A 23,431-nucleotide genomic window follows, 5' to 3' on the forward strand; every position below is an offset into this window, starting at 1 on the left:
GCTTTAAGTAAGAACGGTTGAATTCTGACACCAATTCAAAGCATCTAACATCTAGCATTATACAAGTCATGAGAGAAAGTCAAGCTTCATGTTAAACAACATTTGACAGTGTGTGTGTGTAGTAAGGCAAACTATTGACATCTCTGCTGTCATACACTTCTCCCTAACATGTAGAGGTCTTTGGCAGTCACAGCCTCCTGCAGTAGATCTGGGTCAGGAGCCACCCCACACACACACAGAGAGAGAGAGGGATGCTGAGGAGGAGAGGGATTCGTCAAATTCTAAAGGACACAGAGATAAGGCAGACAAATAAAGCCCCCTGAAACAGTGCTGTTGGTATTGTACTCACCTGGTGAACCACAAGTTGTCATCAAGGTTGAGCACGTAGAACACCTGCTTGGGGTCCACACCTCCATTCAGGAGATTCCCGGTCAGACTGAGGGCCAGAAGAGAGAAAGAGAGAGACGTGCATGTATAACGGATGTGAAACTGCTAGCTAGTTAGCGGTGTTCGCGCTAAATAGCATTTCAATCGGTGACGTCCCTTGCTCTGAGACCTTGAAGTAGTGGTTCCCCTTGCAGAGGCTTTTGTGGAGTGATGGCTAACGATGCTTTGTGGGTGACTGTTGTTGATGTGTGCAGTGGGTCCATGGTTCGTGCCCGGGTATGGGCGAGGGGATGGTCTAAAGTTATACTGTTACACATGCATAAGTAGTCAACAACTCATCTTTATGAAATAAAATAGCGTTTTCTGTATTAACGTTTTAATTTGCGTGTGTGTGTGTGTGTGTGGTTTGACCTCTCTTAGAGCACAGTGGCCAAGCAGTGAGTGTAGAGAGGGCATGTGGGTGACCGAGCGAGGCCTGAGGCAGGAGATGCTCTCCCATGGCAGCTTCTGGAGGTACTGCAAGATAGGACAAGACAAACATTTCACTGGGCGTTATCACAGCAGTCACACTCATAGGCAATGTGTTCATGTCACGGTAGACTTTCCTCAACTCTCCTCTACACAAAGAAAGTGCATTGTTCCGCTTTGTACGTTGATCTTGCACATTAGAGTCAATTTGAGTGTAGGGTGCAAGTGTGAGAGACTCCCATCCTGTCCAAGATGAGCACCACGTGTCCTTGTGGAGTTGGGCCTCTCTGCCAGTACAGCCGCAGTTGTCTGCAGAAGGTCCAAACACTCCCTGGGCTAACCACTGCAGCTGGGACTGGGAGTGCAGGGGAGAGGCAGACAGCACAGCCTGGAACACACAGGATTGAAATAACAGTTATTTAAGTTTTTCCTAGCCAATGTGCCTCTGGTTTTGCTTGTCTTGTCTTGGTTACTGTGAAAGCACTTTGTAACAACCGCAGATGTAAAAAGGGTTTTTAGAGATAAATGTGATATCTATGATATACAGTACACTATAAGGCATGTAGAAGCACCTTGAGCATTTCCTCTGAGGCCAGTGCCCCCCAGGCAGTGAGGGTCTTCTGAAGGCGTTTGACCTGGAGAGACAGCTCAGGGTCACAGGTCAGGGGTAGGAGGTGCCCCCGCCAGCAGCCCAGCAACCCCTCCATCTCCTCCAGCAGCCTCTGAGGAGAGTGAGAGAGTCTAAAAGGATATTTAGGGACATACCAAAATGATCTCATCATCACCATAAACCACAAAGAGATATGTAGTAATCAATGCCACACCTTTTTGCGTCTACTGTACATTATTTCTCTTACCCACCCACCCATCAATCTTACCGAGAGTATAAGCATTCCTTCAACATACGTTTTTGAACAGAACCCCTCTCATTTTACTTTATCAGCAACAGAACCCCTCTCATTTCACTTTAACCCTTTTCAACCAACCCCAGATGTACTTCCCTTCACACCAGTCTGAGTGAGTCTTACCCCCATCTGTGTGTTCAGGGCCCTCCTCCTGTCCCACCACTTGGCCTTCTCTGACACACAGCTCACAGCCTTCTGCTCCTTCTGAATACTAGCCATCTCCTGCACCAGCCAGCTGATAGGGTGCTGCTGATACAAAGGAAAGACAGAGGTCACTCACAAGTAGCATCCAAGGTTGAGAAAACTATTAAAGGTTTAGAGAGAGAGACAGAGAAGAGAGATAATTAATCTCAAAGTCTAAGCCTTTGGGGGTGGGCTCTACTAAGCTAACATATGGGATTGTTTTAAGATGATCATACCATGGATGATTTAGCTATTTGATTTAGAATTCTAGAACCCCTGTAGGTACATAAACAAATATTTGATAAAATATTGAATTTGGCCTTTAATACTATAGCCCAAAGAAACGCATTGAATAACACATTCATAAATGGAAAAACAGTCCCCATAAGGAATAAGGTTTTGAAATGTCTGTCCTATATCTAGGCGATTATAAGAAAGCTCTGAAAATATTTATGTTTTTTGCACACATTGAACCTCTTTTTTTGTTGGCACAAAAACGACTTCCACATGTCCATACATTTTTTAAACCGGTACCTTCAGACAAGCCCCGTAATAGTTGTGGGGGTTGTAGAACAAGACGGAGAACACCATCATTTTTGTGAGATTCTCCCATTCCATAGTGGGGTCATATTAGTTTGTAACCCAAACGGTCCGGACGCTACAAACAGAAGTTGGGAAAATGTTTTGCAAGTAAAATGTACACTCTTCCCTCTGATTGGACCAGCAAACTGTCAATCAACACAGGTTGAGTGCGTTAGCGTGGTGAGAAGGTGCTCGTTTGAGTGGTAAGGCAAAAGCAACTGGGGGTGGTATATCTGTGACAGCCAAAACTCAGACACTGATGTAGTTTTCCAACAGCAATGCTCAGTGCAACATGGCAGTGTTGCCATTGTTTATAAAAGTTGTTCTTTATAATGTTGACATAAACATGTCTCCAACTCCCATATCACACACTCACAAACTGCAAATATACATGTATACATTGTACAATCAATTGGTGGGAGAGAAAGCCTCAAATATCACATTAATTCGTACATTGCAACTGTATACATGAATTGCGTCTAAGTTGGTTCCTGTTTCAAACAAAAACACCCTAATTGACAATAGAGACTCCCACAAGCAGGCGATGGCTGCAGGATGAAGTTGGTGAAGAGCAACTGCAGAAACTTGGAGTTGACTGTAGCCAAAACTTCATGACCTTTGATCACAATATTTTTTGTAAAGTTAATGTAGGCTCAAGTCAAGTGGGTTTATGCAGATTTTTTCACAATTATTTTTTATTTTTTCGACTTCAGACTCTGACCTGGCGACTTGAGACTTGCTTGTGACTCAAATAATAGTGACTTGGTCCCACCTCTGGCGTGTACCTCTGGGGAGCATCCCCTACCTCTCGTTGGGCCATAGGGATGTCGAAGGAATGATGGGAGCTGAGTGTCACGTTCTGACCTTAGTTCCTTTTTTATGTCTTTGTGTTAGGTTGGTCAGGGCGTGAGTTGGGGTGGGTAGTCTAGTCTACGTTCTTTTTTCTAGGTTGTTATATTTCTATGTGTTTGGCCTAGTATGGTTCTCAATCAGAGGCAGGTGTCGTTGGTTGTCTCTGATTGAGAATCATACTTAGGTAGCCTGTTTTCCCCATGTTGGTTGTGGGTGTTTCATTTCTGTTTAGTGTCTGTTCACCTGGCAGAACTGTTTCGTTTTCTCTTCGTTGTTATTTTGTGTAGTGTTCAGTTTGTTCAATTAAAACATGACGAACACTTGCCACGCTGCATTTTGGTCCACCGATCCTTCGTCCCCCTCAGAAGAGGAGGACAAAAATCTTTACACTGAGCCTCTTTCCAGCCGGAACAGCAGGATAGTGTCCCCCACATAGCCACAGGAAGTAGGGGTGCTGAGGGCGCTGCAGCATCCCCTGATAAATCAGAATAGAATATTTTTTTTTTTTCTCTCACAAAAGTAACACTAGGACTTTATTACTCCTGTATGAGGGGCAGTGGTGTAAAGTACAAGTAAAAATACTTTAAAGTACTACTTAAGTAGTTTTTTGGAGGATCTGTCCTTTACTATTTATATTTGGACTACTTTTACTTTTACTCCTAAAGAAAATAATGTACTTTCTACTCCATACATTTTCCCTGACACCCAAAAGTACTCACTACGTTTGGAATGCTTAGCAGGACCTGAAAATTGTCTACTTCACACACTTAAAAGAGAAAATTCCTGGTCATCCCTACTGAATCTGATCTGGTGGACTTACAAAACACAAATGCTTTGTTTGTAAATTATGTCTGAGTGTCGCAGTGTGCCCATGGCTATCCATAAATAAAATAAAAACAAGAAAATCCTGCCGACTGGTTTGCTTAATATAAGGAATTTGAAATTATTTATACTTTTACTTTTGATACTTAAGTATATTGTAGCAATTACATTTACTTTTGATACTTAAGTATATTTAAAAACAAATACTTTAAAACTTTTACTCAAGTAGGATTTTACTAGGTGACTTTTACTATCAAGGTATATTTATTTTTACTCAAGTATGAAAATTGGGTACTTTTTCCACCAGTGATGAGTGGACAAAAAAATGACCATCAGCAGCGCGGGGAGAAATTCTCTCAGCATCCACTCAGCACCCACTTACATGAGGCGATTGGCCAGGTATCGTGTCATGTGTGGGCGGGTGGTTATGCCCTGGGATTAGGCATGGAGGTTTGCCATGGGGACGGGATCCCTTTGCCCCAGTGACAGGGCCAGTAGACCACAGAGGCGGGGGTAGAGGTTGGGTGGGGGGAAATACTGCAGAGCCAACCAGGCGGAGTGAAGCAGAGACTGACTGCACTGCCTCCACAGAGAGACCATCTATATGGAGAGAACAGAGAAAGGGGGAGGAGGGGAAAAGTGTTCGGTTTAAACTGAGGACTGCTATTCACCCTAAAACCATGTTCATTAGCGTTGTAGCAGGGTGCTGCCGTCAGCCTTACCTGGTCCAGTGTTAGAGCGAGAGAGAGCGAGAGAGGTGGGCTTGGGCTTGCAGGGCCCTCCCTGTGTGCCCCCCACTCCCCCCCACTCCTCAGCTTAGACAGACAGTTTTGCTCTCTATCACCACACAGGTCCCTCCTCAGGACCTCAAAGTACAGTGCCTTGCGAAAGTATTCGGCCCCCTTGAACTTTGCGACCTTTTGCCACATTTCAGGCTTCAAACATAAAGATATAAAACTGTATTTTTCTGTGAAGAATCAACAACAAGTGGGACACAATCATGAAGTGGAACGACATTTATTGGATATTTCAAACTTTTTTAACAAATCAAAAACTGAAAAATTGGGCGTGCAAAATTATTCAGCCCCTTTACTTTCAGTGCAGCAAACTCTCTCCAGAAGTTCAGTGAGGATCTCTGAATGATCCAATGTTGACCTAAATGACTAATGATGATAAATACAATCCACCTGTGTGTAATCAAGTCTCCGTATAAATGCACCTGCACTGTGATAGTCTCAGTGGTCCGTCAAAAGCGCAGAGAGCATCATGAAGAACAAGGAACACACCAGGCAGGTCCGAGATACTGTTGTGAAGAAGTTTAAAGCCGGATTTGGATACAAAAAGATTTCCCAAGCTTTAAACATCCCAAGGAGCAATGTGCAAGCGATAATATTGAAATGGAAGGAGTATCAGACCACTGCAAATCTACCAAGACCTGGCCGTCCCTCTAAACTTTCAGCTCATACAAGGAGAAGACTGATCAGAGATGCAGCCAAGAGGCCCATGATCACTCTGGATCAACTGCAGAGATCTTACAGCTGAGGTGGGAGACTCTGTCCATAGGACAACAATCAGTCGTATATTGTACAAATCTGGCCTTTATGGAAGAGTGGCAAGAAGAAAGCCATTTCTTAAAGATATCCATAAAAAGTGTCATTTAAAGTTTCCCACAAGCCACCTGGGAGTCACACCAAACATGTGGAAGAAGGTGCTCTGGTCAGATGAAACCAAAATTGAACTTTTTGGCAACAATGCAAAACGTTATGTTTGGCGTAAAAGCAACACAGCTCATCACCCTGAACACACCATCCCTACTGTCAAACATGGTGGTGGCAGCATCATGGTTTGGGCCTGCTTTTCTTCAGCAGGGACAGGGAAGATGGTTAAAATTGATGGGAAGATGGATGGAGCCAAATACAGGACCATTCTGGAAGAAAACCTGATGGGGTCTGCAAAAGACCTGAGACTGGGACGGAGATTTGTCTTCCAACAAGACAATGATCCAAAACATAAAGCAAAATCTATAATGGAATGGTTCAAAAATAAACATATCCAGGTGTTAGAATGGCCAAGTCAAAGTCCAGACCTGAATCCAATCGAGAATCTGTGGAAAGAACTGAAAACTGCTGTTCACAAATGTTCTCCATCCAACCTCACTGAGCTCGAGCTGTTTTGCAAGGAGGAATGGGAAAAAATGTCCGTCTCTCGATGTGCAAAACTGATAGAGACATACCCCAAGCGACTTACAGCTGTAATCGCAGCAAAAGGTGGCGCTACAAAGTATTAACTTAAGGGGGCTGAATAATTTAGCCCCCAGAAACCTGGCCCTCAGGGACCCCAGATCCAGAGAGGACTTGGAGGCCACGAACGCCAAACCAGCTTCCAGGACTTTCCAGGTACCTGCAGCCTTCCCTAGCCTTAGCTCCAAACCTGACAGGACCATGCGCAGGAGCACCAGTGCCATCAGGTCCTGGAGCTACAGGGTTTGGGCGAGAGGGTCTTGAGGTGGACGAGCTAGGCAGTTTGGCGGCCATCTTGGCAATAATGCTCTTGCAGCGGGCCAGGGCGGCCATTTGGAACTGACTGCTGGCTCAGTCGTCAGTGGGGCTTAGCTGGAGCCTGTGTGGTGGCCCAGCGAGCAGTCAGGCTGGGCTCGGAGCAGCAGGGACAGTGGCAGTCTTCCCCATGGCCCAGGGAGGAGAGAGCCAATGCTGGGGCCGGGCTTTGAGGGGTGGGGAGCTGGAACGGTCCCTCTCGATGGGCTCCTTGGGGAACCAGCGGGTGCTCAGGAAGGCCTGACAGTCTTCCTCACCATTGGGGAGGGGAGAAATTGGCTTCGGTGTCGGACGGCCTTTCCTTGGTTTGAACTTCACCTCCACCTTCTGCTACCCATTAGTCGTCCATAGGAGAACCAGAACAGGATTGGTAATGTTACAGAGAATGGCAGAAACTACCTGGAGATGGAGTCTCTGGCTCCTCCTCCAGCAGTCTCAGGGCTTTGTGGGTATTTGTATTTATTATGGATCCCCATTAGCTTAGCTACTCTTCCTGGGGTCCAACAAAATTAAGGCAGTTTATACAATTTTAAAAACATTACAAAACATTCACAGATGTATTGTAAGGACCCTACTCCACCACTACCACATATCTACAGTACTGAATCTATGTGTATGTGTGTATAGTGCGTATGTTATCGTGTGTGTGTGTATGCATGTGTCTGTGCCTATGTTTGTGTTGCTTCACAGTCCCCGCTGTTCCATAAGGTGTTTTTTTTAATTTTTCAAATTTTACTGCTTGCATCAGTTACTTGATGTGGAATAGAGTTCCATGTAGTCATGGCTCTATGTAGTACTGTGCGCCTCCCATAGTCTGTTCTGGACTTGGGGACTGTGAAGAGACCTCTTGTGACATGTCTAGGCAAAATCCTAGAGTTGTGTGCCAGTAGTTCAGACAGACAGCTCGGTGCATTCAACATGTCAATACCACTCATAAATACAAGTAGTGATGAAGTCAATCTCTCCTCCACTTTTAGCCAGGAGAGATTAACATGCATATTATTAATATTAGCTCTCTGTGTACATCCAAGGGCCAGCCGTGCTGCCCTGTTCTGAGCCAATTGCAATTTTTTTGTGCAATTTGCAAGTCCTTTTTTGTGTCACCTGACCACAGTAGTCAAGGTGTGACAAAATTAGGGCCTTGTTGATCGGAGAATGGATCAACAACATTGTAGTTACCCCACAATACTAACCTAATTGACAGAGTGAAAAGAAGGACAGAAAAAATATTCCAACAGTTTGCAAAGTTCCACCAAAGTAATGCTGCAAAGAAAATTGGCAAAGCAATTAACATTTTGTCCTGAATACAAAAAGTTGTGTTTTGGGCAAATACAATACAACACGTTACTGAGTACCACTCTCTATATTTTCAAGCATAGTGGATATGTTATGGGTATGCTTGTAATTGTTAAGGACTGGGGAGATTTTAAGGATAAAAAATAAGTGTAATGGAGTTAAGCACAGGCAAAATCCTAGAGCTAAACCAGTCTGCTTTCCACCAGACACTGGGATATGAAGTCACCTTTCAGCAGGACAATAAGCACTTTGCAACATCTGCTGATGTAAATAGGGCTTTATAAATACATTTGATGATAATTTCATTTAATCTGATTGGAAAACACAAGGCCAAATCTACACTGGACTTGCTTACCAAGAAGACCATGAATGTTTCTGAGAGGCCGAGTTACAGTTTTGACTTAAACCTGCTTGAAAATCTGTGGTAAGACTTGAAAATGTTCGTCTAGCAATACTCAACAAGTAATTTGATGGAGCTTGAAGAATTTTGAAAAGAATAATGGGCAAATACGGTACAATCCAGGCATTTATTATTAAAAACGGTACTATATGATTTCAATGACACAGACAATGGCCACATAGGCCTATATAATGAATACACTGTACAGAGAATACTTTATGTAATAATATTGAGAAACATACTAACAAGAACATTATCCCACATCACAGCTATATTTAAAAACACAAAAATAATTCATTAAGAAAAACTGAATGTAATGCAATACCATGTGCACAAACTGGAAAGGAATGACACTTCACAAGATTTCATACCAAGCTTCAGAACATTTTATCTATCTAAGCATTTTGTAATGTTCTCATGACAATGTCATTTGTTCCTCTAAGCCTGATGTCCACCAGAGGCATATTCGTTTTGTTTTTCCGTACTTGACGCAAGTGCTTCGCTTTTCAACTAGCTAAAAGCTTGCTAGTTGGAGTCTGTGTGTTTAGACCTACTTCTGTTTGTATCACCATACAGTAAAGCAATGCACATGTTTAAAATACTGAAAGCATATGGTACATCGAACTCACCGCAGCTTAGTGCAGCACCCCCAACATAGCATTGCGGACTGCTCCATTGACAATGAATTACTTCCGCCGGAATGCAAAGAGCTGGCTGTATCTGATGTTTGCTGCATAATAATAAATAAATAAAAAGCCCTTATGTATTATTCTCCCCTAACCCTACCACCACACCCATAATTGGAATAAACTAATGGATAACAATACTTAGACTTCTACTTCCAGCTTAAACATACTATAAACATTTTACGGACATGGTACATTTTATAGCTAGTGTCCGTCCTCCTCTGGGTACATTGAATTCAATACAAAACCTGAACAGTTTTGAACAAATTCATTTCTCAAAAAATGAAGGAGAAGCAAGAGAGAGAGAGAGAGAGAGATAATTCTATTTAGTTGTATTATATTCACTTTCACTTACTTAGTTAGCTAAGGCAGCTAGCTAATTTAGCCTATTCAAACACCTGGCTCAAACAGAGATGGATGCTATGTTAGCTTGCTGGTTCAGGATATCCAACACGGGAACTCTTCCAACGCAACGTACGTTTTCGGTTTTATGAATTTATTGCCACTGGGCCCCCCCAGTGTAACTGCTAAACTGCTTGCTGTTCACTGCACTGCATGATTGTAGCGTGTTTACTAAATCATTAGTTCTAGTAGCCATGTTGACTATGACATTAGCTAATATGGTGACAACGACGTAGGATGTGTGTAGCGGTTAGCAGTTCTGATATGAAGGTTTGACTTGGAAAGGTTTTTCACCTGGGGATAAACATACTTGGATTTGTCCAATAGAAACTTTTGTTTGCAACTTTTTGGACTAATAATTACACTCTAGATCAGCTAGAAGCAGGCAAGAGTGTGCAAGGCGGTATTGATTATGTCACTGTCTGTCACCTTGATTACTCACATTTTTCTCTTGACCTGTTGTAAACTTTCATTCGTAGGCTAGAAATAAGACCATGCTCATAAAAAAATATTGTCCTCCCTAATCTTAAACGGCACCGACCGCCATTGGTATCTACAGATGGTAAATTAAAGATTAAAATTTGTATTATATTATTGATTGATTGACTATGGTGTGATTTTTCAGCCATTCCTGAACTTGTAACCAAAAACAAGCTACATACATATGAGCAGTACCAAAACAATTTATCTAATGATTCTGTCTCTTCGCAGCAAAATCTGTAGAGCTGGGATGGTTGTATTCCCCCTAATACAATTTACATCAACAACATAGGTCAAGCAGTAGGAAGCAGTTTTATTCTAAACTGGCCCCTCCTTGGATTATGTGTTAAAAGCTCAACAAAGCTTTCTTAGTGTCCAACAAGCTTTCTCTGCCCTTAACCTGGTTCTGAACACCTCCAAAGGTCATGTGGTTCGGTAGGAAAAATGAAACTGAAATTGTAACCATCTTTCTACGGCTTGTTTCAAAAATAGGGATATTTTGGAGAGGTTTTCATTTTAAAATAACCGAAAGTGAGAGGTTATAATCTGGACAAAGGGAAAAAGGCCATTTTTGAACAAGGGGTGAGCCATTCTTACTAATCTGCTAGAGAACCAGTTATGATTTAAGTATAACTTTTATATGACTTAAGCCTTTAGGGAGATTCAATATTCTAATATTTTATAATTTTAGCCCTTCAAATTTATATTTATTATACAAATCGGCTCATTGAATTTTTCCAATTAATGTGGATAAAGGAACAAGCGGTTCCTCTTCTAGAAGTTAGGATCAGTTTATGGTCCCGCTTTCGCTTATTACTGTATGTAACAGATTTTCCTGAATTAAAGTGTTGGTTGGCTTCAGAGTTGAATGGGTTTGGATCAGTCCTCTTGAATGTGTATGGGGTTCATAACTATGGTTGTGGCGTCCTGGAACAAAGGATTTTCGATCTGAAACACAAAGGACCAACAAGAGATAAGTTTAGTACAGAGCGAGCATCATGTTATCAACAACCAACACTTAACATTATAAATCTTGCATTAAAGACTCCTTAAGTTGATGATTTGCTTTAAAAACATGAGAAAACAACAATAAGAAGGACAAACACTTTCACAAATAATAAAGAAATCCACTATTCTATTCATACAATAAACTATGAGACTGAGAACAATGGACAGATATTTGGTTATGAGAAACGACCAGTTAACGCAGAGACATCTAGCCTATTTGACATATCATGGTGATTCGTTGTCATGTGTATACTGTTCTTTCTCTCACATTTTTCCAGACTACAGTCTCCGTTGCTTTGAGGAAGCTGGCGTACTCTCTCCGGTAGTGGAACTCCAGCATCAGCCAGCTGATGAGGATCACTGCGATCCCAATGAAGATGATGCTGGACACCGAGCTGCCAATGATCACATAAGTCTTGTCAACAGAGCCTGCCAGGGATGTGAAGAGGAAGAGTTTGTAGTAGAACATGAGTCCTGACTTTTTGTCTAACGCAAAGCATCTTTGATCAAACAACTATAGCAGAATAGGTCCATATACGCAGAATAAGGATGTCATAGGAGTGATCTTTTTTAGGTGTGCCTAAGAGCTAGCAATATTATTAATTGCTCCAATGAGCAGTGAGAATAGAAATGGTAAAAACTGTAAGCCAGTTGGATACATAGCCATGTTAAAATCTTGAAAATAAAGGATAATCACGGGGCAGATCTGCGTAGAGGACCAGGATGTTGCCGTCAGGGAACAGCTCCACTTTGTAGGAGATGGTGTCTTCTCTGCAGGGGAACTCCTGGGGTCCCTCAACCCAAGTGGGCTTGACTGAGCCACATGGTCGGCTACAGTTACTCTTTAGTCCGTCACTTTCCTTATTGGCCAATTCACACGTCACACAGGCCCTGGAAATGTTACACAAAGACAGGTTAACAGACATACTGAAGGTACACAGGCACACACACAGACACTGCATTATTGTAATGTAAAGTGTTCCTGTAAGGTCACAATTGAAGTACTAAACTTTAGCAACCTGGAAACTCAATCCAAAATGACTAAGTTATTTTCTTGTACTCACAGGAATTTTGCGCATGCATTAGCAATCTTTGAGCAGCTCATGCCAAAGAAGTCATTGTTGCACTGGCACTGGTTACACTGGCATGTTCCCTGGCCATTGCACAGCTTCCCAGCAGTCCTGCACTGGTCGGTGAGGGTGGAACAGTCACACGCAGAGCCTGTGTAGTTGGCATGACACTTACATGTTCCACAGTCACACTGCCCATTACCTGCAGGAGACAGGCGGCAAACGTTGTCAAACACAGCTGAAAAATGGGCTCCAATAAGGTGCAGCTATAAGGAACACATTCTTAACCAATCAAAATGCATGGCCTGAACTAACTGTTTTAGTTTACTCACCACTGCAGAGCATGTTGTTGTGGCGGTCACAGCTGTTGTCATCACATTGGCAGAAATCCCCACGGTGGGTGCCCTGGCACACACATATGCCACACTCACAGCTCCCGTGCCCGCTACATAGCAGCGGGGAGCTGTCCTGGCGACATGTTGTGTCCATAGAGTCGGCAGAGATCATGTCCTTAGGCTGCTGACACTCACACCTTTGACCCAGATGATCCTCGTCACAGCTAAAGGGCACAGTATTTTACAAAAACAATGAAAAAAATTGGGTAAAGCAACAAAAAACGGGACATGCTGGGACTTAATTTGGGCTAGGAGTTTTTTTCTGGTCAGGTCACGTAATCAGGGAAGACTTCTAGCCCTACTCATCAGTACCTCAAAAACACTTTAATCACTGTAACAATGGAAAACTATTAACTTGAATCCCCACAAGTTTTGATTCTGAGAACTTTTATATTTGATACATTTCTTTAACTATAGAAACTTGTTTACTGCTATGTGGTAACAGTCAAACTGCAGTCTGCAGCTGTTTCCCTTACTGTGTGCAATTTGTAAGCACAGTTCTCTATCTCACCAACCAGGAGGTGCTGTGAGTTCTCGCCTGCAGACTTGCCTGCAGATTCCGCAGTTGAGCGTTCCCTTTTCATTGCAGTGTGTGGACTGCTGTTCTCTGTCATGGCAGTCACAGTCACACAGGGTTTCCACGGAGACCTTCAGGGTCTCGCTGATGCCCTGCAGTTTGAGGAAAAACTGCTTCTTCTCCTTCAGACATTCTCCTTCAGACATTGAAATATTCAGACTCACTGTGAAGTCAACCTGGGTGCAATGGAGAGGATAATACACAATAAATTGGTCTGTAACACAAGTCCTATGCAGTATACCATTAAATAAACCCAGTGTATGCTGGTTTTGTTGTTTTCTGCCATTGATTTCAAGTGAACAACTATTACATAACTACAGTGCGAAAGTATTCGGCCCCCTTGAACTTTGCCACATTTCAGGCTTCAAACATAAAGATATAAAACTGTATTTTTTTGTGAAGAATCAACAACAAGTGGGACACAATCATGAAGTGGAACGACATTTATTGGATATTTCAAACTTTTTTAACAAATCAAAAACTGAAAAATTGGGCGTGCAAAATTATTCAGCCCCCTTAAGTTAATACTTTGTAGCGCCACCTTTTGCTGCGATTACAGCTGTAAGTCGCTTGGGGTATGTCTCTATCAGTTTTGCACATCGAGAGACTGACATTTTTTTCCCATTCCTCCTTGCAAAACAGCTCGAGCTCAGTGAGGTTGGATGGAGAGCATTTGTGAACAGCAGTTTTCAGTTCTTTCCACAGATTCTCGATTGGATTCAGGTCTGGACTTTGACTTGGCCATTCTAACACCTGGATATGTTTATTTTTGAACCATTCCATTGTAGATTTTGCTTTATGTTTTGGATCATTGTCTTGTTGGAAGACAAATCTCCGTCCCAGTCTCAGGTCTTTTGCAGACTCCATCAGGTTTTCTTCCAGAATGGTCCTGTATTTGGCTCCATCCATCTTCCCATCAATTTTAACCATCTTCCCTGTCCCTGCTGAAGAAAAGCAGGCCCAAACCATGATGCTGCCACCACCATGTTTGACAGTGGGGATGGTGTGTTGCTTTTACGCCAAACATAACGTTTTGCATTGTTGCCAAAACGTTCAATTTTGGTTTCATCTGACCAGAGCACCTTCTTCCGCATGTTTGGTGTGTCTCCCAGGTGGCTTGTGGCAAACTTTAAACAACACTTTTTATGGATATCTTTAAGAAATGGCTTTCTTCTTGCCACTCTTCCATAAAGGCCAGATTTGTGCAATATACGACTGATTGTTGTCCTATGGACAGAGTCTCCCACCTCAGCTGTAGATCTCTGCAGTTCATCCAGAGTGATCATGGGCCTCTTGGCTGCATCTCTGATCAGTCTTCTCCTTGTATGAGCTGAAAGTTTAGAGGGACGGCCAGGTCTTGGTAGATTTGCAGTGGTCTGATACTCCTTCCATTTCAATATTATCGCTTGCACAGTGCTCCTTGGGATGTTTAAAGCTTGGGAAATCTTTTTGTATCCAAATCCGGCTTTAAACTTCTTCACAACAGTATCTCGGACCTGCCTGGTGTGTTCCTTGTTCTTCATGATGCTCTCTGCGCTTTTAACGGACCTCTGAGACTATCACAGTGCAGGTGCATTTATACGGAGACTTGATTACACACAGGTGGATTGTATTTATCATCATTAGTCATTTAGGTCAACATTGGATCATTCAGAGATCCTCACTGAACTTCTGGAGAGAGTTTACTGCACTGAAAGTAAAGGGGCTGAATAATTTTGCACGCCCAATTTTTCAGTTTTTGATTTGTTAAAAAAGTTTGAAATATCCAATAAATGTCGTTCCACTTCATGATTGTGTCCCACTTGTTGTTGATTCTTCACAAAAAAATACAGTTTTATATCTTTATGTTTGAAGCCTGAAATGTGGCAAAAGGTCACAAAGTTCAAGGGGGCCGAATACTTTCGCAAGGCACTGTACATATATTACATGACTAAATCCATTAAAGACATGAGCCTTGCTTTCCTTGTTCAAATCTTGTTTTTGCCCTCCACCCCTGCTTTGTGCCAGACCTGCTGGTTGAGCTTGACGTTCATGCACTCGCCCCTCCTCTGCCACAGGGTGTTGTCCCCTTCTGCAGGGGTGCAGTGGGATCTGTAGGTCACATCCAGACCTGAGGGGGCTCCATGGTGCTCCAATAAGATAGTGGAGGACAGGTTCTGTGAACAGATATGCATTGCTATAGATAGGAGAGTTGATGATTTTACATGTTTGTCTATGTGTCCAATGAATGGAATTTCATTGCAAAGCCACAGTGATACGTTTGTTTGTAAGTAATACATTTCAAAAGTAGTTTATATTTCTCTAGGCCTAAATGTCTTAAATACCTAGAGAAATGTAGGTCTATCATGTATGAAACCTTAACTTTACCACTAGGAAGATTGACACATAATTTGCCAGTATATTTTTCTACTTGTGAGAGCATAGCACACACTATATCCGTCACTAGCTAACCATGAGGCCAGGGATTCCAGTGAAAATACGTATGGGAGCTGGTTCCACTATTTTAGTCTGCTGTGTGAGTCATGGCCATAACCACAGACATGATTTTATGTCCTCTTTTGAATATGCATTTTATTGGTCATTGCAGCCTTTTGCCATTGAAGTATTTCACAATTTTGCAGGAGCTTGGCACTAATTATTGTCAACTGTGTTCTAGGCTTGAGACCGTTGAGATACTCACACTGTAGGCCTCTAAGATGAGCTGGACCACGTTGCTGGAGTCATTCTTCAGGACTCCCAGCACTGACTGAGGGATTAGTTTACTCAATGCCTAGAAAAGTGTGTGTGTGTGTGTATATGTGTGTTTGTTTAGGTATGGGCACAATAGAGAGAGACGGGGTGAAGGTAGAAATACAGAGGTTAAACATTTTGTGAACTTTTGAAATTTGCTTTAACAAACTATCTCTCCTATCAGTCCTGACCTTGTAGGCAGCAACACTGTCCTCGGTGACAGCAAAGATGAGCTGGATGTTATTGGCTGCCAGGACCCTGGCGAGCTGGCCAACCGATGGGTAGTCCTTAGACACATAGGAAGTGGATTAAATAACCACAGAAAGGTGTCGTAGTTGCCCAGCTCTTCCACAACAAATGTCACTGAAACAAGCTCACTTCTTCTAAGTGTTGATCATCCCACCCCTCTGTTGATAACTCACATATTTAGTGCCATCGTAGAAGCCGCTGCCATTGAGATGACACTTCCCATCATTAGGTTCGAATATCCCAGCCAGCCTGCCGTCCCCGGCAATGTGGAAGGTGTCATCTGACGTGTAAACCAGGATCCGGGTGACATTGTTCCAACCAATCACACCCTGGAGGGAGGGAGGGAGAGAGGGAGAGAGAGAAAGGGAGAGAAATAGAAATGGACATTGTAGACATACGTTGTAGCAGACTGGTCTCCTCGACTAAACGTAACATAGTAAATGTAAATCCGGGGCATTCACATTAATATGATATGTAACGTTTGGTATGATTTCGCAAGACGGAAGGTTACTTAAGGCAAAAACGAAAGGAGGGTGGTTGGTCGGAGTGGATGGGTGGGCGTATATATGAATCTCATTACGGACAATTTCAGCATTTTAGTAACTTTGCAACTACTTCCTACTTTTTAGACTTTGCAACTACTTAGCATGTTAGCTAACCCTTCCCCTAATCATTTTAGCTAAATCCTAACCCTAACCTTAACCCCCAACCCCTAACCTAGCTAACGTTAGCCACCTAGCTAGCCATCCCTAGCTAACATTAGCCACAACAAAATGGAATTTGTAACATATGATACGTTTTGAAAATTCGTAGCATATCGTACACTTTGCAAATTCGTAAGATATCGTATGAATTGCAATTCGTAACATATCATTTGAATTGCAATTCGTAACATATCATACAAAATGGAATGTCTCGGATTTACTACTAAATGCTCTGAGACCGCATTGGTTGTAGACATCCTAGCCTCTATACAGAGGTAACTGTGTTTGGTCATGTATGACAGTCCTACCTGGCAGACAGCTGCCTGCATGATGGCGTCAAAGCCAGACTCGGGGGAGTCCAGGTTTCCAGAGATGATCTGGTTGCTGACCCTGGTCTTGAACTCAGCCACGTCTTGGGTTAGTCCCAGAATGTTCTGGAAGCTGAAGGCAGGTTGACAGGTGTACAGGCGGCTGGGGCAGGGGTTGTTCTTCTTGTCCTTAACCTGGCTGACATACGGCAGAGCCACCTTGTCCACAAATGAGCCAAAGCCTGATAGGGAGAGAGGCGAGGGATGGAGATGGACAAAATGAGGATAGGTGGCATAGTCAGATGACTACACACAGTTGATTAAATCCTAACTTGAAATCCTTACTTCTGCAAAAGTCTGTCTCCTCAGCACTCACCTATGCGGACCTTATTGGTGACGTTTTTTAGCGTAGAGAGGATTTCCTGGCCCAGATTCTTGATGGTGTCCAGGTCGTCCCTCATGGAGAAGGACAGGTCCATTAGGTAGTACAGGTCTATGGGGTAGCCCTCGGCTCTCTTGAATGACACACTGAAGGTCTGAGGGACTCCTGAAACCAGACGGGTCAGTTAGTACAGTTGTGGCAAAGCATGCATCAATAGGAGACTAGTACTGTTATGTCTAGTACTTCACACTCCTTAATAAAGGATCAATAAAGCACCACAAAGAATTTCAGATTTGGACCTGTCCTTGCTTGTTCACTGAGAAATACTGAGCAGCTGCTGTGTACGAGTCATATAATTCTCACCGACTCTGAGTTTGAAGAGGAGGTTTTGTGGCTTAAGCTGGACCACATTGTCTGGGTCGCTGCTGAGCTCATTGTTCTTTAGGAAGACCAGTTCTGATTGGGGGTTGATGATGTCTGTCTGCTCACAGCCTCTGGTCCTCAGAGACTCAGCAGTGTCACACCTCCGCTCAGTGGACTCCCCAGACTTCAGGTAATCCTGTCAGGAGGATAGGTATTATGGTCTTAGTTCAGTGTGTTGGACTAATGATATAGACAATAAAACACTGACTCATACCAGTGGGGTGCCAGGTTATCATGTGGGCCTGCCTCTTGTCAGTTAAACAGATGGGGTTACATCTCTGTTTTAGGCTTAGAATTCTTACACAAAAACATTGTTTTTATTTTTAAACATATATGGGACATGTGATTATGATACATAGGACCTATAGATTAGACCGAGAAAGGGTTAGATTGCAAGGAGAAATGACAGAGAAGAAGTCAAAAGCCAACAAACATTTGAATATCTTGATTCATGTAGAAAAAAAGCAGTCAACAACAAAATGACACAGAGAAAAAAATAGAGCTAATTTAAAGTATTGAAAGTAAAATGTGCAGGAGATGAACGTGGAAATAGAAAGACGGAAGTGAGTCTGACACCAGTAGCATGACGCTGTCATAAGAAATCACAGAGAGCTGCAGCAGCACAATACACAATTAAAATATCGACCCTTTTTGGTTCCAGGTAAAACTATTTTGTGTTCCATGTAGAACCCTACGTGCAAACAGTTCTAAACAGAACCCAAAGTTTTTTTTTACCTGGATCCAAAAGGGTTATACAGTCCCATCCCACTGGTCAAAAACTGGTTGAATGAATATTGTTCCATGTCATTTCAACCCCAAAAATCTATGTGATGACGTTGAATCAACGTGGAAAACTAATTGGGTTTGCATAGTCATCAGCGTAAGTGCATTTAATATTTTTTTTCACCCAACTTTGAACCTAAATCCAATGACATGGTAAAATGTTTCGTTGATTTCACATTGCATTCACGTTAGCTGACAACTCAACCAAATGTAAATCAAAACAATATGTTGAACTGACGTCTGTGCCCAGTGGGATAATGTATCCGCTACGGATCCGCAGTCAAACGACCACCCCTCATCACTGTCAAACGCTCCCTAAAACACTTCTGTGAGCAGGCCTTTCTAATCGACCTGGCCCGGGTATCCTGGAAGGATATTGACCTCATCCTGTCAGTTGAGGATGCCTGGTCCTTCTTTAAAAGTAACTTCCTCACCATTTTAGATGAGCATGCTCCGTTCAAAAAATGCAGAACTAAGAACAGATATAGCCCTTGGTTCACTCCAGACCTGACTGCCCTCGACCAGCACAAAAACATCCTGTGGTGGACTGCAATAGCATCAAATAGTCCCCGCGATATGCAACTGTTCAGGGAAGTCAGGAACCAATACACGCAGTCAGTCAGGAAAGCAAAGGCCAGCTTCTTCAGGCAGAAATTTGCATCCTGTAGCTCTAACTCCAAAAAGTTCTGGGACACTGTGAAGTCCATGGAGAACAAGAGCACCTCCTCCCAGCTGCCCACTGCACTGAGGCTAGGTATCATGGTCACCACCGATAAATCCATGATGATCGAAAACTTCAACAAGCATTTCTCAATGGCTGGCCATGCCTTCCTCCTGGCTACCCCAACCTCGGCCAACAGCTCCCCCCCCCCGCAGCTACTCGCCCAAGCCTCTCCAGGTTCTCCTTTACCCAAATCCAGATAGCAGATGTTCTGAAAAAGCTGCAAAACCTGGACCCGTACAAATCAGCTGGGCTTGACAATCTGGACCCTCTATTTCTGAAACTTTCCGCCGCCATTGTCGCAACCCCTATTACCAGCCTGTTCAACCTCTCTTTCATAGCGTCTGAGATCCCCAAGGATTGGAAAGCTGCCGTAGTCATCCCCCTCTTCAAAGGGGGAGACACCCTGGACCCAAACTGCTACAGACCTATCTAAGGTCTTCGAAAGCCAAATCAACAAACAGGTCACTGACCATCTCGAATCCCACCGTACCTTCTCCGCTGTGCAATCTTGTTTCCGAGCCGGTCACGGGTGCACCTCAGCGACGCTCAAGGTACTAAACGATATCATAACCGCCATCGATAAAAGACAGTACTGTGCAGCCGTCTTCATCGACCTTGCCAGGGCTTTCGACTCTGTCAATCACCATATTCTTATCGGCAGACTCAGTAGCCTCGGTTTTTCTGATGACTGCCTTGCCTGGTTCACCAACTACTTTGCAGACAGAGTTCAGCATGTCAAATTGGAGGGCATGCTGTCCGGTCCTCTGGCAGTCTCTATGGGGGTGCCACAGGGTTCAATTCTCGGGCTGACTCTTTTCTCTGTATATATCAATGATGTTGCTCTTGCTGCGGGCGTTCCCTGATCCACCTCTACGCAGATGACAGCATTCTGTATACTTCCGGCCCGTCCTTAGACACTGTGCTATCTAACCTCCAAACGAGCTTCAATGCCATACAACACTCCTTCCGTTGCCTCCATCTGCTCTTAAACACTAGTAAAACCAAATGCATGCTTTTCAACCGTTCGCTGCCTGCACCCGCACGCCCGACTAGCATCACCACCCTGGATGGTTCCGACCTAGAATATGTGGACATCTATAAGTACCTAGGTGTCTGACTAGACTGTAAACTCTCCTTCCAGACTCATATCAAACATCTCCAATCTAAAATCAAATCTAGAGTCGGCTTTCTATTCCGCAACAAAGCCTCCTTCACTCACGCCGCCAAACTTACCCCAGTAAAACTGACTATCCTACCGATCCTCGACTTCGGTGATGTCATCTACAAAATAGCTTTCAATACTCTACTCAGCAAACTGGATGCAGTTTATCACAGTGCCATCCGTTTTGTTACTAAAGCACCTTATACCACCCACCACTGCGACCTGTACGCTCTAGTCGGCTGGCCCTCACTACATATTTGTCGCCAGACCCACTGGCTCCAGGTCATCTACAAGTCCATGCTAGGTAAAGCTCCGCCTTATCTCAGTTCACTGGTCACGATGGCAACACCCACCTGTAGCACGCGCTCCAGCAGGTGTATCTCACTGATCATCCCTAAAGCCAACACCTCATTTGGCCGCCTTTCGTTCCAGTTCTCTGCTGCCTGTGACTGGAACGAATTGCAAAAATCGCTGAAGTTGGAGACTTTTATCTCCCTCACCAACTTCAAACATCTGCTATCTGAGCAGCTAACCGATCGCTGCAGCTGTATATAGTCTATCGGTAAATAGCCCACCCAATTTTACCTACCTCATCCCCATGCTGTTTATATTTACTTTTCTGCTCTTTTGCACACCAATATCTCTACCTGTACATGACCATCTGATCATTTATCACTCCAGTGTTAATCTGCAAAATTGTAATTATTTGCCTACCTCCTCATGCCTTTTGCACAAAATGTATATATAGACTCTCTTTTTTTCTACTGTGTTATTGACTTGTTAATTGTTTACTCCATGTATAACTCTGTGTTGTCTGTTCACACTGCTATGCTTTATCTTGGCCAGGTCGCAGTTGCAAATGAGAACTTGTTCTCAACTAGCCTACCTGGTTAAATAAAGGTGAAATAAAAAATAAAATAAAAATAAATACTTCAGTCATTTGATAAATGTATAAATAGTATAAATGGCTGAGGATACCTATAGCCTTTTTCTTTCAATGTATAACAATGTGAAGGAGGAATTGAAACATTCACTTGACCTAACTGTCTTTCAGTCAACCTCTCACACCTCTTATCATCAGGAGGTAAAGAGTTGTTATTTTGACACGTTACGTGACCTCTTCCACCGCTAAATATAAAAGGTCCTGTATAATTCAACCCGGAACTGTTAGCAAAATGTCTGCCAAACTGTAGAAGCTGTTGAACATGTTGAAAAAATAAGATATATATTATCTTACATGAGCTTGATGGGACATCATTGTCTAAGATCTCACCAAATATGCACAAGGATATTACCATTCAGACCGCAATGAAGACCTATAGTATGTCGGCTCCTATTGTAAGTAGCTCCTACAGTGGCCCTAATGTCATTGTCCCTACATGTTGTAAGTCAACTCACAAAGCATTCAAAGGCCATTGAGTTCAAGAATTAAGAGTAGAGAAAGTATAGCAAAACTCAAGGATAAAACATGATACAGTTTTAAACAAATACAGGCAGCAGCAGCAAGCTAGTTAATACATGATAACGCTGACCTTGTGTTTGCACCAAGCACATCCAGGGCTCCTCAGGCAGGCTGAACATGAGGGCTGGGACACACATATTTGGGGGATCCCTGACACACCAAACAAAACAGTGAAATATTTAATTACCCCTGACTCTTTCAGACACACAGCAGAGATTGAGGAGATTGTGTTGGCTCTCATAACGGAGCTGCCATTACCCATGTCTGCCTTGTCAATTCAGAAAGTGAATTCTAATTCAACAATTGCAAAATCCTAATTACACTTCAAATTCTACATTTTAAATTACACTTTAAATTACACTTCAATTCAAAATAAATGGGATACCCCCAACCCTGACTAGTAGTTGTAGATGAGACTTACCTTGAATTTGGATCTGTCCCACACAGTACAAAATAAAGGTTCCTAATAAAAAGAAGCCAACCATTGCCTGAGGATAGCGATGGAATGAGAAATAGACAGACAGAGAGGATTAGGGACTTCTCCTGGATAGAAAAAATCAAGTGAGTTGTGAGAAGACGGAAGCAGGAGGCAGACAGAACTCAACAGACAAGCCATTTCCCCTTGAGTTCTCACAAATTGTCAACCACCTACCACCTACATACTTCATTTTCGGAAGTTTCTGTAGTCGGTGCTCTTGGAAATAAGAAAAATAACACACAACCAATTCTGAGTCACTAGTTTGAAACCAGAGGCTTTCTCCAATCTCCTTCATGTGAGAAATGAAACTCAAAGCTAAACCAAACCTTATTTCTACTTCAGAAACGTTCCCCTGAAGTTCCTATATTGGTATGATCTCACATGATAGGATCAAAGAATTATAGTGATTTGAATATCACTCTTACATTTACAAACACATACTGAACAAAAATATAAATGCAACATGTAAAGTGTTAGTCTCATGTTTCATGAGCTGAAATAAAAGTCTGCAGATATTTTCCATAAAAAGCTTATTTATCTCAAATTTGTTGCACAAATGTGTTTACATTCCTGTTAGTGAGCATTTATCCTTTTCCAAGATAATCCATCCACCTGACAGGGGTGGTATATCAAGAAGCTGATTAAACAGCATGATCATTACACAGGTGCACCTTGTGCTGGGGGCAATAAAAGCCCACTCTAAAATGTACAGTTTTGTCACACAACACAATGCCACAGATGTCTCAAGTTTTGAGGGAGCATGCAATTGCCATGCCAACTGCAGGAATGTCCACCAAAGCTGTTGCCAGATAAATAATGTTAATTTCTCTACCATAAAACGCCTCCAACGTCATTTTAGAGAATTTGGCAGTACGTTCAACTGGTCTCACAACCGCAGACCACGTGTAACCATGCCAACCCAGGACCTCTACATCCATCTTCTTCACCTGTGGGATCG

The 23,431-nt window shown here is 42.9% G+C and overlaps 1 protein-coding gene across 1 annotated transcript; it reads right to left on the minus strand.

The window, feature by feature from the left end:
* Window positions 1-8,561: 8,561 nt before the first annotated feature.
* On the minus strand, window positions 8,562-22,779 carry LOC110528101 (integrin beta-7). Its single transcript, XM_021609919.3, has 15 exons — window positions 22,417-22,779; window positions 22,066-22,145; window positions 17,805-18,000; window positions 17,436-17,606; window positions 17,060-17,301; window positions 16,221-16,376; window positions 15,990-16,085; window positions 15,749-15,838; window positions 15,078-15,224; window positions 13,042-13,244; window positions 12,429-12,655; window positions 12,091-12,298; window positions 11,724-11,917; window positions 11,295-11,455; window positions 8,562-10,966 (listed from the first exon to the last, which is right to left on the minus strand). Exons 1-15 carry the CDS (start codon window positions 22,478-22,480, stop codon window positions 10,898-10,900), a joined length of 2,304 nt encoding a protein of 767 aa, XP_021465594.3. The 5' UTR covers window positions 22,481-22,779; the 3' UTR covers window positions 8,562-10,897.
* Between the last annotated feature and the right edge of the window lie 652 nt (window positions 22,780-23,431).

The sequence above is a fragment of the Oncorhynchus mykiss genome, chromosome 7 (assembly GCF_057628025.1).
Source record: "Oncorhynchus mykiss isolate SJ-2025 chromosome 7, ASM5762802v1, whole genome shotgun sequence".
NCBI lineage: Eukaryota > Metazoa > Chordata > Actinopteri > Salmoniformes > Salmonidae > Oncorhynchus > Oncorhynchus mykiss.

Coding starts and splice junctions, on each gene's coding strand:
- LOC110528101 (XM_021609919.3), bottom strand. CDS start 22,480: ATGGTTGGCTTCTTTTTATTAGGAACCTTTATTTTGTACTGTGTGGGA. Junction 12,656..13,041: donor CTCAACTGCGGAATCTGCAG/GCAAGTCTGCAG, acceptor TGTGCCCTTTAG/CTGTGACGAGGATCATCTGG. Junction 10,967..11,294: donor AGACTGTAGTCTGGAAAAAT/GTGAGAGAAAGA, acceptor TTTGTGTTTCAG/ATCGAAAATCCTTTGTTCCA.